The following is a 19,665-nucleotide window of genomic DNA, read 5'->3' on the forward strand; positions in this document are numbered from 1 at the left end:
ACGTGATGTGAATTTCCATATGATGAAGGCGCCATATAGTGCAAGTCTATGGAGATCTGGCATCGGCGCTGGATGCTGCTGCTAGGCAACAGCCTAAGCGTGGAGGGAATAATACATAACCTAGATCGGCAAGACAAGGGAAATTTACTGAGGTTTCCCCTTAAATTATACATTTCTAGAATAGATTGATGCAAATGCACACACGGATATATTATATATACACAATTACACATATACGATATAGACGCACGTCCGCATGAAAGCAAACAACACAGAAACGAAGATGTTAAAATGACAATCCAGGCAAGAAACCTGTGGCCGCTGATGTATTATTGAACGCCATCCCCCAGCAGGCCGTCGGCTACCTGATACCGTCAGCAACGCTGAAATTACCTATTGGCTGCCAAAGGTTTCCCCACGAGTGCAACTCACACATCCACCTAGAAGTAGTGCAGCGCACGCGGGGAGAACGCAAGGCCGACATAAGCCACGACACTAACACACACGTTATATAGAACACTGTACATAAAACCATATGTACAGTCCACATGGGACAATATAGACAACACCTATAAAGAGCTTCTGTATAGGATGGCGCTACATACCGTATATACTCCAGTATAAGCCGAATTTTACAGTACAGTTTTTGTGCTGAAAAAGCCCCCTCGGCTTATAAAAAATATAATAAAAAAATAAAGTAAATAAAAGTTGTAAATCCTTCCTTTCCCTAGAATACATATGAAAGTAGAGAATGACTGTGACACACATTATACACATGAGGTCTCCCTGTGTCTGACAGTGCCCGGTCTACTGAATATAGGGGATCTGCAGTGCTCCTGTTCTGTCAGGAAGGGGTTAATAGGAGCACTGCAGATCCCCTATAGTCAGCCAGGCTGAATTCCAATTGGGGGGGGAAAAAAAAAAAAAAAAAAAAAAAAACAGACCTCAAGCTCAGGGAAGGGGCCGACAGACAACCAAAACACCCCCTCCCCTCCCCCAGCACCTACTGCACCCAAAAACTCTGACCATTTCAATTTTTGAAATTTTCCAGTAGCTGCTGCATCCCCCCCCCCACAGTCTCTGGGCTACACATGCCCAGAGACTATCTGACGTGAATGGCGCCTCCTGACCAGGTCAGGGAAAGACAGAAAGGGCAGATGGATTATAACAAAGCTGAGCATGCATGTGTGCAGGGAGGACAGAAGAAGTAGCTGTCTGCCTAATGAGCGTTCTGCTGAAAGCTACTGATGTGTATGACCAGCCGAAGCTGCTGACAGACAGTCACTTCCGGGGGGGCTTAAGTCTTATTCAGATGTCTACATTTCACTAGGGTTGAGCCGATCTTGAGTTTTCAGGATTGTTTTTAAAATCCGATTTCCGATCATTTTCCATCTGAACCCGAACCCGATCCTAATGCAAATCAATGGGATTTTTTAATGATCAAAGATCGGATTTTAAAAACAATCCTATTCACTACACAGCATGGAGTCCAAAAATTGAACGATTTAATTTTTGGAGTCCACGCTGTGTAGTGATTAAAAAATCCCCTGGCTACTTAGTCCCCCCCCTGGTGCCCACTTACCTGCACAGAATCACTGCCGGTGCCGCTCTGCGTTCTTCTCGCTCCTGTTCTCTCTCATTCACAGGCCTTCAGAGCGCCGTGTGCGCCCCTGCCTCCCTAGGCTAGTGTTACTAATACTGGGAGTAGGCGGGGCTTGTTGTGGCTTAGGAGAGTGTGGGCGGGTACACGTGAGTGATGCACTCCCGTCTCCCCTCCCAGTACCGCCTACACTCTCCTAAGCCACAAGCCCCGCCTTCTCCCAGCATCTCTAACACTACCTGGGAGGCGGAGGCGCGCACGGCGCTCTGAAGGCCTGTGAAGGAGAGAGAAAAGGAGCGAGAAGAACGCAGAGCGGCACCGGCAGTGATTCTGTGCAGGTAAGTTGAGTGATCGGAATTCCATTCCTGATCTTTTTTAGGCGGAATCGGAACCTGATCGCGAAATTTACTCGATCGCTGATCGGGATCCGACCTTTTCCGATCGCTCAACCCTATATTTCACGTATAGATGGCGTCTACATTTTTCAAGGGTGACATACGTACCCATTCATTTCAATGTATTTATTTAGAGGTCAATTATCAAAAAAAAACTGAAGCGCATGTTTGTTTTTTTATCAGAGATGCATCACACACACAAAAAAAACAAAAAACAAAACAACCCAAAAAAAAAAAAAAAAAAAAAAAAAAAAAAAAACAGATGACAAAATATAGAAAATGACAAAGAGAATCTGGATCGGCTTTTCACAGACATAAAAAGCAGAAACGACAGAGAGCCGACCATCCACAATGGAGCAGGGCGGGGCTGTGAAAAAGGACAGACCTCAAAGGTCCACGGATGGGACCGTGTGAATGAGGCCTTATCTTCCATACAGCTCACATGCCTGATTCTCACTTTTCCAAACATTTATCTGTTGTGACATCATAAACATAAGACAGTCGTCCAGTCCTGACAAAATCTGCAGGTTTGGACTTCACTCTTACGTGTATGGCGGCCTTACGTCTTATTCTCAGTAGAGAGGTCAGACGGGAAAGTTATAAAAGAAAAGTCTCCCTTTAGGTTAAAGCATCACTAGGTGAATAAAGTTACCGCAATACTTGCAATCTTACTGCGTGCTCCCTCTATCTGCTACGGTATAATCTATAGCACATACCAGAAATGTGTCTCTGCTCAGTGCAAAACTGTTCCAGCATTGAGACGGATAATCTTCTATGGGGCGTCACATAAATGACTATACAACATCACGTGTGAATAACCGCTACACAACTTTCACCAGCGCCTGTAATAACACTAGACCTACTTATGTCAGATAGATATAGTTATCTATATAGGTCTACTTTTTATGGCGTGTTCTATATGGGTTCCCATAGTGTAAGGATGACTATAGTCACCAGACTGGACTGTCACAACTAACTTTGGGTAAAATTGGTATTCATAAAGGACAAAGCAAAGACTCTTGCTTCGTGTCAATACTATGGATCAGAAAATGATATCTATCACTGCGGTATGGCCGAGCACAGGCCTGGACACACAGGGCCGGATTTATTAAGGCTACGGCTACACGGCGAGTTTCGCTATGCCAGGTTTACTAATATTAGTGAATAAAAAGTTACATTGTAACCCCAAGGGAGACAGTTACAAATTACAGTTCCAATAAAACAAACAAACAAGGCGCGTTCAATTTCTTTGTCAGAGCACCATCACATTACTGAAGAGTGATCTGGCAATCTCATGTCGTGAAAAAGACTGTCAGATCTCAGGTCACAATCGCTAATACCCGGGGGGTAGACCGGGCCTAATTCTGCTGCACGTCACAATGGTGCAATAGTGTATTACCGCATGTGCTATATTCTTCAGTAGCTAGTAGGCACAGCGCTATAACAGTAAGAGCTTCCTAATTCTCAACTAATTTGGGATACATTGAGGGGAATTGATCAATCCCTCTATGCCAGACCTGACATAGAGGGATGGTATTGTGACGCACATTTGGCACAAGGCCCTTTCTTGCACCAAACACTCACCACAACCCCTGTTCTGTGCCTTACTGTACAAATGTGGGCAAAGTGGAGACATATTCATTAGATCCGACGCCTGGAGTAAGATCTACATGCTGGAGCACAGGCATACACCTGATTTATGAAGAGGCCGGGATGTCCCTGCTCCAGTCTGGGCCTTTATTAAGACTGGTGTACAAAATGCCAGGCTTAATAAATCTGCCCCATTGGCTTTCTAAACAAGGCAAACCCTAAACTTTTCAATGTATTGATAAACTGGCGTGGAGCCTTATAGACTGTGTTATATGGGGAAACAAATATACCTTCAATACCGCCCACGAAATGGGTTCAAGGTATGTTCACACTGCACTGAAATGAAGCAGATTTTCTGCAGAATATATACTGGAAATCAGCAACAGAAAAAAAAAAAAAACAGCTTCATATGGATTTGCCACAGGTTTACCCTTTGCATTGCAAAATCTGCAGAATATCACAGACATGCTGCAAATATAAAATTTGCACCGCAGATCAATTTCTATTTCTTCTTCCTGCAGGGTTACATAGTTACATAGTAGATGAGGTTGGATGGAGACATCAGTCCATCAAGTCCAACCTATAACCCTACAATCCCCTACAGTGTTGATCCAGGGGATCAGATGAGGTAGGGTGTAGATGAGATTTTTCATCGCCTCATTCCCTTTGCTACTAATGGAAAAAAAACTGGAAATTCCACTAAGGAATTCTGCATCATTACAGTCCTGTGTGGACAAGCTGCTGAATTTCAGTGGGAGAAATAAAGCAGTACATTTCCCTGAAAACCATTGCAGCAGAAAGGGTCAGAATTCAGGTGCTTTTGCTATGTCACACCGTCAGGTCTCCTGCAGCTTTAGGCTAAAGCGTCACGTAGTGGGCCACAACAAAAAAACACTGCAGCAAGGCATCACAGTCTTTCCCGCAGCGCATTTCACAGAAGGCCCACAGAGGTTTTCTCTACGGACTTTCTGCTTCCATCATAGCTATAGGGATACGTCTACATTTCCGTAGTTATAATTGACATGGACTTATTTCCAAAATTGCAACGGTTTTAGAAATTGCAGCGTACCCACTGCACATTTTTCTGCAGTGTGAGGATGGGATTTGCTAGAATCCCATCCACTATGCCGGGACTGTATGTAGGGCCCCGGCTTTAAACCTTCTATTAAAAAGGTTGAAAGCTATTGGTGGGACTCGCAGCAATAACCAACATGCTGCGGGTTGAATACCTGTGGCACAGCCAACTCTGCACTACACATTAGTGTGGAATACTGTGTTTTTGGCCTTTGCAGAAATGCAGCTGAAAGTAACGCTGCATTTTACAGTCCCTGCAAAGTGAATGAGATTTTAATGCTGCATTTTCCCCAATAGGCTTATATAGTGCTGCAAAAATTCAAAACACAGCAGAAAAGTTGTGAAAACAAGGATTTTTGCTGCAATTTCGCAACCTTTTTGCAGAGTTTTTTTTTTTTAAGACACTGCAGGGGGACAGCCATGAAAAAGGCTCGCTGTGGCTAACACGTAGAGAGTACTGACCATGTGTCCCTGGTGTAAGTGACTGAGCGGCAACAGGTCAATTAGAAACTTTTATGGTATTTTCACACTATGGTCATTGGAGTCTGTTACTCTGATCTATCATTGGATCAGAGCAACGGACTGAAATGCTTACATTATAACTGATGCAGACGGATCATTCTCCATTTGCATCAAAACCCATTTACTGTTATGTAAAAAATAAAACAACAAAAATACACAATAAAGTGAACGGGAACAGGCGCAGACAAAGGGTTCTCTGCATCAGTCATATCATTATTTCAGGCCACTCCTCTGACGGATCAGAGCAATGGACTGTAATGTTGGTAGCCTTTGGCTCCATGCAAATGAATGTGTGCTTTGTCCGTGTCATATTTTTACAGGCTAGTACATTTACCCAATATTTCTATGGCCCCATATGCACGAACATGTACCATCGCGGGTTCGTGACACTGAAAGAATGAATGGGTCTAAGGAGGGCATCGGTGGCACATGGACATCATCCATGTGCCATCCGTGTTGTCTGCACACATTCCCAGTGCATTTGGCCTTAATCCTGAAACAAACAGCCGAGATTAATTCATTTATTATGGACGACAGACCGGCGAGTCTGAGCAGCCAATGATATCGCAGACGGTGTAATGGTTGTGCAATTACAGTAAGTGGAGCAATGTATCAAGAAAGAATCCCTGACAGCCAGCGAGACTTCCAGAGCGTGGGAATTTTCTTGACTTCTGTACACAACTTGTTGTTTGAGGTTAGCCACTGTGTGCTTTCCCGGCAACCATTCAATAGACAGCATCATATACGGGGGCTACTGACCATTTCTTAGTGCATTCCACCATCAGCTCCTGATACGATGCCACAAACTGAAACTTGGAAGCATGTTTGCCCACACGCTGCAACCTCTTCCACACTGAAGCCATGATCCGGGAACAACTAGGGAGTAAAAAGACGTCTTCTACCGCTCTCTTAATCCTTACAAGGTGGTCTGCATGGGAAGACGGAGGCGGCCAAACACAGGCGGTCGTCCAGCAGCAGCAGATCCCACTTTACAAGGCAGACAGCCAGCTCAGGAGACTCCTGCATGGCTGAGGGAGAGGAAGTCCCCGGTGCATGGAAAGTCAACCCTCCTCCCAGGCGAAATGACGTGGACTCTGTAGAGCTAGACTGGTAAAGACAAAGGAGGAAGAAGGGAAAGCAGAGCTGTTAATATTTGACATCATGCAGCAATACAGCCCTATGAAACAGTGTACGAGTCCAATGTGATCGCCTACAAAGGGGCGCGCGGTCTGTACAACGTCCCCTCCCACATCGTATCCAGAGGATCAATTGCAGATCAACAAGAATAATCAGCACACCTTCCTGCAACATAGACGGCTCATGTGCACGGCTTAAAGGCGACATCCACCCCCAACTCTATTATTGTCAGTCCCACAAGCCTCAGACGTATCATCCGTATTAATGATCATCCCTGACATCCATAATTACTACATTGTGCAACAAAACCTGCCGGGAAGAAGAGCGTCAGGGCTGGGAGCCTGGAGAGGAGTCATCGCACCGCCACCAAAGGGGGTCTCAATACATTTAGGCTGTGACGACAACCTCCAAAAAAAAGGACCCAACGCGTTTTAGGAGCTGTCACTCCTGTGTAAAATAATGAGATGGGTGGAGAATGTGACCCATAAAAGTCTGGGGGTTACTGGGCGTCTGTGGCATGACGGCGGCTGATATGTTATTGGGGGGCGGTTGTTGCACCCCCGGGGTCCGCAGACTTTATCAGACTTTCCTGTCATGTGTATGGGCAGCTCCGGAGGACTCCCCTGACTCACAGCCCCCACCTCCTGTCACTACAAGCTGTCATCTGCTCAGCATTAACCCCTGCCTGCCATGCACTGCCATGTAGAAGATGGGTATACAGGGGGCAGAATAGCTGCATGCACCCAGCACTTACCTCCTGCTGCTGCCCACTGGGGCACTGACTCCCTCAGCCCTGCTGCTCAGTGCGGATCCCCCATGCCAATGTGCCCACCATCACAGGCAGCCTGGAGCCCTTCTCCCTCAGGCCGGCAGTAATTGGTATGCAGACAGATAGGTGCGACCCCCCCCACCCGGCCCTGGACTCCAGCACAAGCCTCCGTGCGACAGCCCTCCCTGTGAGCCTGAGCCCGCTCCGCCGCCGCCGCCACTGCTGCGGAGCCGCACATTGGGCACCAGGCAGCCTGGATACTGAGCAGGGATTGGAGCAGCGGCCTGTCACTCAAACTCTAAACCAATAGACGCTCACTAAGAAGAGGGCGGGGCCTGCCAGGGCTTTAAAGGGCTACGCATAGAAAAACCCGACAGGCAGCGAAGTGCCCGCCCCCTACAAGGAGCGCTGTGATTGGTCGAATGGGCAAATTGACAGAAGGTTGTTTATGGTATGGAGAGCGCTGATTGGTCGCTGGTCTTGTCAGTCATAAACTCTTAGACTTGCTGAGATTTAGCGGCTGGTCAGAGGCTCATTGTAGGGCTGAGGAGGTGAGGAGATTTCCTTGTAGTCTGAGGGGGAAGCTATCACTACACAGACGTATCCTGTAGCGCCCCCTGTCTGGTGTAGGTGCAGAGTCATGGGGTCGTGGTCTTATTAGTCTTATTACACCAACACAGGGAATTCTAAGAATATTACTGAGAGTTTATTAACCACTTCACCACCAGGACTATTTGCCTGGTTCAGGACCGGGCACATTTTGTTTTTTGGGGTCACGCCTGCGCCGGCTTCACGTTCTGCTTGTGTTGTCAAGGAGGATTTCTCTCTCTGCGTTTTTCAGGCGTAAACCCGGCAGTCCCCATTATAGTCTATGGGGTTGCAGGTTTTTTGGGACCTGAAAAACAAAGCAAAAGCGAAACGCAGATGTGAAGCTACCGGATTTATTTGTATATTAATATATATATATATATATATATATATATAAATATATATATATATCTCGCACGATGGCTAAGTGGTTAGCATTGCAACGCTGGAGTCCTGGGTTCGAGTCCTGCCAAGGACAACATCTGCAAGGAGTTTGTATGTTCTCCCCGTGTTTACGTGGGTTTCCTCCAGATATTCCGGTTTAACTCCCCCATGCCAAAGACATATTGAAAAGGGACTGTAGATTGTGAGCCGTATATGGGACAGTGACTGTCAATGCTTGTAAAGCGCTGCAGAATATGATGGCGCTATATAAGTAATCATAGTAAATAATAATAATAAATCTATATCCAGAAAATGTAATAAAAAAGGAGGGTAAAATTCTCTTTTTCATATTTCACAACCTGTAAGGGCGGGTTCACACCTGCACCCAGTCTCTTCTTTAGCTAGTCCGGTCGGTTTCCGTCTTCTGCCCCGAGAAACTGGACAGGAGACGGAAATCCGGTGGTCAGCTTTTGTACCCATTCATTTGAATGGGTTTGCAGAGGTAATAATAATAAATTTTATTTCTATAGCGCCAACATATTCGGCAGCGCTGTACAATTTGTAGGATTCAAATACAGACAGAAACATAACAAAGAAAGTCATTTCACACAATGGGACTGAGGGCTCTGCTCACAAGAGCTTACAATCCGATTTTTTTAAATGGACACAAAGTCCTGCATGTCCGACTTTGTGTCCAGCTAAAAATACGGTTTCCCGCAGACAGGCAGAAGACTAACACAGGCGGTCACCTCTGCAGACCCATTCAAGTGAATGGGTTCGAAAGCTGACCACCGGATTTCCGTCTCCTGTCCAGTTTCTCGGGGCAGAAGATGGAAACCAACCGGATTAGCTAATAGCGGAGACCAGGCACAGGTGTGAACCCACCCTCACCAAAATCCAAAGTCACTGGTTGCAATGTGAGACCATAGACAGTCCTTAGTGGTGACTCGTCTGACTTTTTGTTACATGAAGTAAGGGGGTGCAGATATGCACCATGAACTTTTGGGTTATCCCCCTGTTTAGACTGCCTGTGTAGTGATAGTGAGGTGTAAGTGGGCTGGTTGGTATATGGTTATATTACACAGTGTGAAATGTTGGCGTTGCATCATGAGTTGTATTATGTGTCTGGCATTAGAATCCCTTTAAATGGTTGCACATCATCATTGGGTCAGTGTTTTAGTGTTTTCTGAAAGCTGTAGGACACATTGATTCCCAAGGTTGGGTTCACATCTGTGCCAGGGGTCCATCTGACCGCAGATCCGTGGATCCAAAAATGTCTTAAAATCCTGACTTTTTTGTTCCCAAGCTACACATCTGACAAACACCCGGCAAATCTAATAATACACCAATATAGTCAATGAGGTCCCATGACCGTTGCTTTTTGCTATTTTTGTGCTTCATTTGCTCTTCCTCCGACAGATTATAAGGACGGACACCCAGTGCAGATGTCAGCTTAGTATTAGAGGCAGAACACAATCTGTGCCTGTGGGTTGTGCTATGGGAGACGTTGTTTGTGCTCTCCCAGGGTGAGACCCATTGACATCAGGTGTTGCCCATGTTATCCAGGGCAGGGCTCTAAATTTAAAGAGGACCTTTCAGCAGCTCCACTTCTTTCAGCAGGCACTGCTCCGTTAATTCTAGTTCATTGAATTTCTTTCCTTAACCCCCACCATTCCTGAGCAATGGCTGCTGTTAGTTTGAACACCCAATATACTAGTTAGGATCTCTACTGTCAGGTGGAAGGTTCCAGGCTAGAACAGACAGTCAGGGACCGCCTACCTGACAATAGAGAGCATAATTAGCATATCGGATGCTGAAACTAACAGCTGTGATTACTCAGGAATGGTGGGGGCTAGAGAAAAAATTCTACTGTTCTATAGTCAGTGTAGCGACCCCTGTTGAAAGATGGAAAGAGATGAAATTGATGGAGGTGGTTAAAGGTAAGGGTCTGGCACCCCCACAGCCACCTGCCCACAGTAGCCACTGGGCCAGGATGCTGCAGCTCAGGTCCCATCAAACTACTGCTGAGGCCAGGACTACACAGTGGACAGAGCCAGAAGCAGACGGCTACAGTCATTGTGTAATGGCTGTGCTGGGTTATTGCAGATCAGTGAATGAATAGCACCACCTGCTCCTGGCTCTGTCCACTATGTAACACCAGCAGATCAGGGGATTCCAGGTATTGAATCCACGCCATATTGATTCTGCATCCAGAAGACAGGGCTACAAATCCAAAGGGCTACAAGCCAGAAACAAGTTGTGTGTATGATATTGAAGAAGTTTCCCTGTTATCCATTGGCAAGCGCTGCGTATTCTTTGGCTGAATCCCGTGAGGAGACCGAGCCATTCTGCACCATTTCTACACGTCCCTGTGGCCATTGCAGCAGCGGCCTGTTACCTATCAATTGTTCACTATATGCATCCAGGGTGTTACGCCATCTGCACAACCCCATTTGGTGAGGGGGCATTTGTCCTTTGATTCTTGGTGCATCACGTAGGTTAATGCACGAAGATCTGCTCGGTGCGGTTCTCTCTTTTGTCTATCCAGAAGACAGGTCATCAAAATCAAAAAACCCCTTAAGTGTTCTGTAAATAAAAGCACAAAAACCTTATTGTCATGAACTCACCTGTTTCTGCAGCTGCAATAGATGTCAATGGAGAGCACCATGTATTTATGTACACTCCTCACCATGTAGCCGCTGATGGCCACCTTGGCTTTCAGATCAGGGGTCTCCATTTCTTCTGATACAAGGATACAAGGTGGGATCCACGTCTATCAGACAATTGCTTTGTATATGGCAAAAATGTCTAAAGAGTGAATCCCCTTTACTAGGGCAGCATAGTATACGGAATAGATCCGCTGTACACCCTGGAATGACCATGCACTGCAAGAACTGGAGGATTTACATGGATTTAGCATTACTGTCAGTGCCCTGGTGGTCACCAGACAGGGTAAATATGTGTTGTGATTTCTTATATGTGCCGTATACGCTGAGGACTGTTCATTGCCTTGGTGAAAATAAGGAAATGTCTGATCGCTGCATCTCCAGCTACATCATGACTTATTAACAATTTTCCATTTGCTCCCGGTGCTGAAGTGTCGCATTACTTGCTATTTAACCTGTCTGCATTTCCAGCCGTCTAGTTACCAGGGCTGATGGCTGTAGGGAACAGAAATCTGAGCAACTACATTGTATACGCCGTATTTACTAAGCCCTAAACAGCTACATAACATAATAGGTGGAATTTATGTTTGTTAAAGGGGTTAAAGGGTACATGAGTTTCATGAAAAGTTGAAATACAGCAGGGTATCATATGCTAGGTTCACACCTGTACTCAGGTTTCCGTTCTTTGGACCCGAAAAATAGAAACCTAATCCGCTTAAAAAGCAGTTACCCGCGGATCACATAGACTATAATGGAGTCCGGCAAGTTTCCGCCTGAAAAAATGCAGAGAGAAGAGTCCTGCTTGCATCCCCGAACAGAAACCGAGCGCTAGTGTGAACCCAGCCTGAGCAGTCTGTTCTCTGGCTGTGTAAGTGCCAAATATAATAGCCCCATTATGACTGCAGCACATTTTACATCTCTCTCTCAGGCTGGGGACATGTATATTATACAGCAGTCTGCTTCCCTCATATATTCATTACTGCTATTGTTTTCTGCCCGGTGTAACTGTAACCAAAAAGAGAAATCTAGGAGCACAGCCAGGAAAGCTGCTTGCTGTCTGTGAATAATATCCTAAATGATCCTGCAGTGTGTCTGTGTTTCTTTCTTTTTTAGTTGCTATGATTCCTAGGATTTCCCTGCCATGAGCTTCTATGTGTTTCTCTCTTGTTATATACTACTGTACCATCTATGAAACTGTATCACTGAAATTTCCCCATTGTGGGACTATTAAAGGAATATCTTATCTGTAATAGCACAAGTAAGCAGAAGTAGATACAAGTACATGTGGAATTTCTTAGATTTCTAAGCAGTGAAATGCTTTCAGATCATTGTGGTGGCAGGAGAAGCTATTGCAGATAGAGATGAGCGAACACTGTTCGGATCAGCCGATCCGAACAGCACGCACCCATAGAAATGAATGGAAGCACCTGTGACGCTGACTTTGCCGGCGGCCGGCCGGCGTCACAGGTGCTTCCATTCATTTTTATGGGAGCGTGCTGTTCGGATCGGCTGATCCGACCAGTGTTCGCTCATCTCTAATTGCAGACATTGAGGTTGTGAGGAGAACCAGTCCCTCCCCTCTACATTCACTGTGTGAAGAGAGAACAGGTCCTCCCCCTGCACTTACTATGAACCTGCAGCATCCTGAAGTGCTGCTGTGTTTGTCTGTTGTGTCTCCAGGTTATGTTGGTATGTCCTGTCTTGTATGTTCTATGTTACATGTATTTATTTGCAGCTTTTCCCTGTTATTTTTTCCCATTCACAGTTTAAGAACCTTGCCTTGGTTCATCCCTGGCCAATCTCAGGCTGCTGGGCCGGGTTGTAGGAGACTATAGTCTCCATTGCTACCGTTGAAGGCCAGTCTAGTGACAGTAGTCACCCTGTGCAGTTTATGCTAGGCTGTGCGGAAGACCGGGACTGGAGCTCAAGGACTGCCAGTACAGCCTCTAGGAGGAATGTATATTGCCCCAGGCTCATCCAGAGACAGCCCTGAGACAGGGAATATTTCTGTGCATCTCTACTGGGACTGGTCCAGCTGTGCCAGGAGGAGCAACAGAGGATCCTGACAGGAGGAACATGTTCGGAACTAGTATCCAGGTAACCAGATCCTTGTCAGGACTCCTTGCTCCACTTCTAGCCCCAATATCCAAGCTAGGGTGTGGCATGAGAGGAGGAGTAGTTATGGAGTTTATCACTGAGCCTATAACATCCCTGGGAAGCCTCCTAAAACCAAGGCACGGGGATTGGACTGTGCACACAACCCCCGTCTGCAAGCTGCTGTTCTGTTAATTAATTGAGTTAATAAACAGTGACCTGGTTTCACTGCACCATGTGGACTCCTGAGTTGTGCTTGCTTCACCATCAGGGCCCTTCCAAACACCACCACACCAGCTTAGAAAAGAGAGGTCCCCTCTCAAACTGGAAGTGCCCTGGGGGAATCCTACTACTACCACCACCATCCAGTAGAGCTGCAGCATCCTCTTGACTATGTCTGGCCCTGGAGTGGGATTGGGGTGTATGTGGAGGATGCCCTGCCTAGAAGGTGGCACAGCCTACGCCACTACAACTCCCAACCTTCGGTCTCGTCCACTGGGTTGCAACAAACCCATCTTGATTCTGAGTGATGACTAAGTTCAGAAATTCCCTAGTAACAGGGAGCGAATTAGATAGAAGAGAGACAAATAGTGGCAGAAACTTTAGAGGGTTTTTTTGAGGGAGAAAATAGTAACATTTCTTACTGGCCAATTTCTCCGGTTCGGGACCGGACACCTTTTCGTTTTTTTTGTAAATGCAATTATAAGGATTATAACTTTTTCTTTAATTACATTTATTATTCAAATAATTTTTGCTCCTTTTAAGTGACACTTTTTATGTTTAACAGCACAAAGTGCTACTAAACTCTTAGTGTTGTATTGCTGGGGATGGGGCTAGAACCTGTAACGTATTGGTGTTTATTTATTTTTTTTACTTTAACTTTTATTTTTCTATCTATTTATTACATAAACACTTCTTTTTTTTTGGCTGATTTCCCCTGTAACGGGTGCTGATACACTCATGAGGATGCTGCCTCCTATTGTATATTGTAGAGCTTCACTACCATTGACCGAGCAAATTGGCATGAGAACTTTTATATGAATTCCGCCTAAGGCAAAGGCCCCACTGGGCGGAAACGCAGCGTTTTTGGGCATTGCGGAAATGCAGTGGAAAAAACCGCTGCGTTTCACGGTACCAGCATAGTGAATGCAATTTTGTGTAATCCTAGCCCCACACTGCGGAAAAAAACGCTGCGGAAAAGCTCAGTTCTTGAAAAACGCAGCATGTCAATTATAGTTGCGGAAATGCTGAGTTTTTCCCTCCATAGATTTCTATGGAAAGTGTGAAAACCGCAGCAAAAACGCAGCATGATAAATGTGTTGTGGAAACTCCACAGAAACGCCGCAGAAAAGCATAAAAATCCGCAGACAAAAACTCGCTGTTATGCTTGGTTGAGGCTAAGGCCCCACAGGCCGGAACTGCCGCGCTAAAGCACTGTGAGAACAACCGCGGCGTGAACGCATTGCAGTTCTTTGCACCGCGCTTTGAACAGAAAGTTCACAGAGTTTTTCTCCGCAGACTTTCTGTTACAATTATATCTATAGGAAAGCCGTCGGCATTTCGATGGATATAATTGACATGCTGCGATTTTCAAAACTGCATCGTTTTTGGAAATCATAGTGTTTCCGTGCCTTCCGCAAAGTGGGCATGCAATTCGCATGAATCCCATACACTTTGCAAGTACTGTAAAACACCCTGATTTTTCCCGCGGCTTTTCCGCCCTGGCCAAATCGCAGCGTTTCCAGACTGTGGGGCCCTGGCTTAAATGGCAGAGGACCATAATTCCTTACGATTTTCACAAAGCCTTTCAATTACCTTTATTGTACCTGAGAAACTTGAGCAAAAACGCGATGAAAACTCAACAGAAAACTAATATGAATTTCTGCAGCACAAAACTGAAAAATGCATGTACATGCGCGTTTTTTTCCATGACAGAAAACGCAGCATTTACTCTTATGGTTTTTTATGCTGCGGTTTTTTGCTGTGTTTCCGCCCAGTGGGGCCTTAGCCTAATACTCATAAATACTTTATATGGAATACCAAGAACACTTATAAGGTTGTGTTATAAAACCTTTGACATATCAGAGTGACATAAGAAGATTTTTTCAATGGGGATTCAGGTGTTGAGAACCTCATAACCCTCCAAAACAGTTCTTTGTGCCTTTATGGGCCTGGTACAGATTTTGCATTGGGTGGCTTTACTGGCCTCTTCCCCGCTTACCTAAACTGAAGTGACATGATAAGTACTATAAGTTCAGGTGAGCTGTGTTTAGCCAGCAAATATGTCCAATACATGGACTGAATTTTCCAGCCTTGAACTTGGCCGTGTGAAACCAACCTTAAACGACCATAGCAATACTAATTATGTTACTTATACTATGTAACTGCAATCATTTCATTAGATATAAGCTTTAAAGGGATTCTACCACTAAAATACATTTTTTTCTAGTTAACACGTCGGAATAGCCTTTAGAAAGGCTATTCGTCTCCTACCTTTGGAAGTGCTCTCCGCCGCGCCGTTCATTCAAAATACCGGTTTGTACCGGTATGCTAATTAGTTCTCTTGCAGCGATGGGGGCGTCCCCATTGCAGCTCGAAAACCGACCGCAGCGCCGCCTCTATAGTCTTGGGTATCCTCCCCTTCCTTCTTCAGCGTCCTGTCAGTGCAGTACGCTCTGTTCGGTGAAGATTGCCGAAAGTATTGCGCATGCGCGAAATTGCGGTGGCCGCACTATGGCTGGGACCGCAATTTCGCGCATGCGCAGTACGTTCGGCAATCTTCGCCGAACAGAGCGTACTGCACAGGCGTCCGACAGGACGCTGAAGAAGGAAGGGGAGGATACCCAAGACTATAGAGGCGGCGCTGCGGTCGGTTTTCGAGCTGCAATGGGGACGCCCCCATTGCTGCTCCTGCGATGGGGGACGCCCCCATCGCTGCGAGAGAACTAATTAGCATACCGGTACAAACCGGTATTTTGAACGTACGGCGCGGCGGAGAGCACTTCCAAAGGTAGGAGACAAATAGCCTTTCTAAAGGCTATTCCGACGTGTTAACTAGAAAAAAATGTGTTTTAGTGGTAGAATCCCTTTAATGGTGATCAGCTGTAAAGATACAAAACTCCTCTGCCTGTCTCTTCTATCTGTGATTGCTGTGTGCAGAATCTCCAGTGTATTTTCATGAGATTCAACTTTACACTACTGTCCTCTGCTTTAATGGGGAAATCTATCAATCAGAAAAGGGTGAATATTCATCAGATAGGAATACACTGAGGTGCACGGTTAACACTATAGCCTTGCAGTGCTAGCGTCCTAGGATCCAACCTAGGACAACATCCTCAAGCAGTTTGTATGTTGTCCATGTGTTCATGTGGGTATCCTCAGGGTACTCTGGTGCTCTCCGACATTCCGACGTCAGAAGAAGGAACAATATAGGCACATCAGATAAAACACAAGACCCTCTACATCCTTCTTCTGCACTAAACGGCATTGGTAATTGTATTTGCTGGAGTTCTTCTTTAACACTAGTAGTTTATTCTTTGTTTAGGTTTATGATGCAGAATATCGTCTTGACTCATTAGTATACACATGTATAAAGACTATTAAGGGACTGAATCACTTATAGTATGGGACTGAATACCTTCTGAACCTTACATACATGGACACAACCAGTAAGTAGTCCGACTCATGTGCAGCCCTGAGTAGTCAGGAAACAATGAGGTAAACTATTGCTGGGACCTTATTGCTGCCCACGAATGTTTTTGGCCTGCAGTATTACTTGTGTAAATAACATTGCTGTTGTTTTGCGATCAGCATTGTTTGATGCCTGCTAGGTCAGGTCTGACAGAACAGCGGGACGCTTTGTGAAGCTGGTAAGAAACATTTGCCAAAGTAAAGTTTACAGAAGGATCAATTTCAAATTATTTTTTTTTTCTTTTTCATAGGAAATGCTGCAATGTCTCGTAATAGAATTTTACATGGCATGTCGCAACGCTGGAGATCATCACGTAGGAAAGCTTTTATTTGTATTGAGAGAATGCATGCCTCTATTTTTTTTGTCTTTGAACCCAATCACCAGATACATTTTTTTGTGTATTTTGCTTGGTATGGTATTGTATAGATCATAGTTTGCAAAAATTTTAGGCAGTTGCAAATGAAGAACACTTTTAAAAATAGTGTTAATTGTTCTAAAGTGTCAATAGATTATTTTTTGTCAATTAATAAAATGCAAAGTGAATCAACGAAAGAGAAATCTAAACCAAGTCAATATTTGGTGTGTTCTCAACATCATCCAGTCTGTCTGGGATTCCATGAAGAGAGAGAAGGATTGAGCAGGCCTACACCCACAGAAGATCTGGGCTTAGTTATATAACAGAAGCTTACTGCCCATCTGGGGAATAAGAGCTATTGACTGAGAACTTACCTGCATTTTTGCAATGAATAGATTAGAAGAAAAAAACGCCAAATTGTTCAGAGGCACAACGGCAATTACATGGTGTATGTCATGTAGTATTTTGTACTTGCTGACAGGTCCTCTAACAAAAGAGGTCCCAGAAAAAAAACAGCTCTTGGATTTGTGACAGGGTCAAGTGTGTCCACAGCTCACGGAGAGTCATGAGGAGTCAGGGCAATCCTGCCTGGTCCCACAGAAGGGCCAATGTACCACAAACTGCTCAAAAAGTTAGTGCTGGTTATGATAGAAATGTGTCTGAACATACGATGGACCCGACCTTGCTTAGTATGGAGCCCCATAGCTGCAGACTGGTTAGATTTCCCAGGTTTATACACTGTCTACCAATAAGTATTTGGACACCCATGCAAATGAAGATCTCTGCGCTCGTGATGTACGTCACGCCTTCCGCCATTAAATAGGAAACAGCATTTGCATTAGTCGCATGTAAGATGCCACGAAGTGCAGAGTTGTCTGATTTAGAGAAAGGGGTAATTGTGGGGTACTACAGAAATGGTCGATTCTTAAGGGACAGAGCAAGCGAACTGAACTACCCAAAATATACAGTGGCCTATGTGATTACGAAGTGGAAGGTGAACGGTGATTGTTGGAATGTGCCCTGAGTCGGCAGATCCCCGAAACTGGGAGATAGAGACCGATGAGTGCTGGCCAGAGAAACCGCACCCAACCGATGGCTCACATACACCAGGAGTGTCACCAGGTATCCGGGAGTATCGTGTCCATCAATCCCAGTTGGATGAAACAGATTTTCTACTTGTGATTGGTGTGTATTGCTTACCTAGGGAAAAGAAGACACTAGAATATACTATGGATATAAGGCGAGCCATGGAGGTAACCTTGTGTCCTAGTATTCATGTCGATGTTACTTTGCCATGGTCCATGGACCACCTACCTAAAACATTTTACAGACCATTGGGGATGGTTTGCCCTATTTTTCATCAATATAATATGCACTGCCACACAGCAGAAGATGTTCAGGAATGGTTTGTGAAGTGGAAAAGTGATCAAGGTGTTGACTTGTTCTACACATCTACCCACTGACAGATTTGGTGTAGATTGTCCGTAGATGCTGAGGATCACTTTAGTTCTATGTGTGCTGATCCTTTAAAACACAACATATACAGCTAAAAAAAACAGGGCAGCAGCAGTGGTGGTAGTGAGTTACATGGAACATGGACCAGAGCGGCCAGGTGAGCTACATGGAGCATGGACTAGAGCGGCCAGGTGAGCTAGATGGAACATGGACCACAGCGGCCAGGTGAGCTACATGGAGCATGGACCGCAGCAACCAGGTGAGCTAGATGGAACATGGACCACAGCGGCCAGGTGAGCTACATGGAGCATGGACCGCAGCAGCCAGGTGAGCTACATGGAGCATGGACCGCAGCAGCCAGGTGAGCTACATGGAGCATGGACCGCAGCAGCCAGGTGAGCTACATGGAGCATGGACCGCAGCGGCCAGGTGAGCTACATGGAGCATGGACCGCAGCAGCCAGGTGAGCTACATGGAGCATGGACCGCAGCGGCCAGGTGAGCTACATGGAGCAGGGACCACAACGGCCAGGTGAGTTACATGGAGCATGGACTGCAGCGGTGAACGGCCAGGTGAGCTACATGGATTATAGACCGCAGCGGCCAGGTGAGCTACATGGAGCATGGACCGCAGCAGCCAGGTGAGCTACATGGAGCAGGGACCACAGCAACCAGGTGAGCTACATGGAGCAGGGACCACAACGGCCAGGTGAGTTACATGGAGCATGGACTGCAGCGGTGAACGGCCAGGTGAGCAACATGGATTATAGACCGCAGCGGCCAGGTGAGCTACATGTGGCAGGGACCGCAGTGGGCAGGTAAGTTACATGGAGCATGGACTGCAGCGGTGAGCGGGTGCCATCCCATTATAGATTCATTCTGATAATCACAGCAGTGATCTGAATGCTTTGTCACTGGGGCCTCTACAGATCTGCTCTTTCTCATGTGTTACGCAGTAAAATATTTAGGCATGCTTTAATCATATGCCAGCTAAACAACCTTCTCAGTGGTCTACCATTGAACAGGCTCGCTTTGTTACAAACCGCTATTCATTCTGTATTGACCCTTTTTTCCACCTACGTACATCTATTACCCTCTGTACCGATTACCTATTATACACATTGTGAATATATGGAGCAACACATAAGATGCAGATTTATAATAGTCATACACCCACTAGTAATTTGCTCAATCAGATTGACAGTGAGCGACTGATCGTGGCAAAATCTGTGCAGTTGTGTCCACCCTAAAGTAAGCCACAGCACCGATCAGGTGATTGCCAGGGTTCTGGCTGATTAATTCGGACAACTCTTTTATGTGCCAATCATGTTACTAGGATACAAGAA

The 19,665-nt window shown here is 45.6% G+C and overlaps 1 protein-coding gene across 5 annotated transcripts in view; it reads right to left on the minus strand.

The window, feature by feature from the left end:
* EHBP1 (EH domain binding protein 1) overlaps nucleotides 1–7,281 on the minus strand; it is a 249,130-nt gene extending 241,849 nt beyond the window's left edge. For all 5 annotated transcript variants that reach the window (XM_075266974.1, XM_075266972.1, XM_075266971.1 and 2 more), the window contains exons 1-2: nucleotides 7,073–7,281; nucleotides 5,941–6,288 (exon numbers count right to left, since the gene is read on the minus strand). In XM_075266974.1, the coding sequence (XP_075123075.1) occupies nucleotides 5,941–6,044 (104 nt within the window). In that variant the 5' untranslated portion in view covers nucleotides 6,045–6,288; nucleotides 7,073–7,281. The remainder of the gene's footprint in view (nucleotides 1–5,940; nucleotides 6,289–7,072) is intronic.
* Nucleotides 7,282–19,665: the final 12,384 nt, after the last annotated feature.

The sequence above is a fragment of the Leptodactylus fuscus genome, chromosome 3, assembly GCF_031893055.1.
Source record: "Leptodactylus fuscus isolate aLepFus1 chromosome 3, aLepFus1.hap2, whole genome shotgun sequence".
Classification (NCBI taxonomy): domain Eukaryota; kingdom Metazoa; phylum Chordata; class Amphibia; order Anura; family Leptodactylidae; genus Leptodactylus; species Leptodactylus fuscus.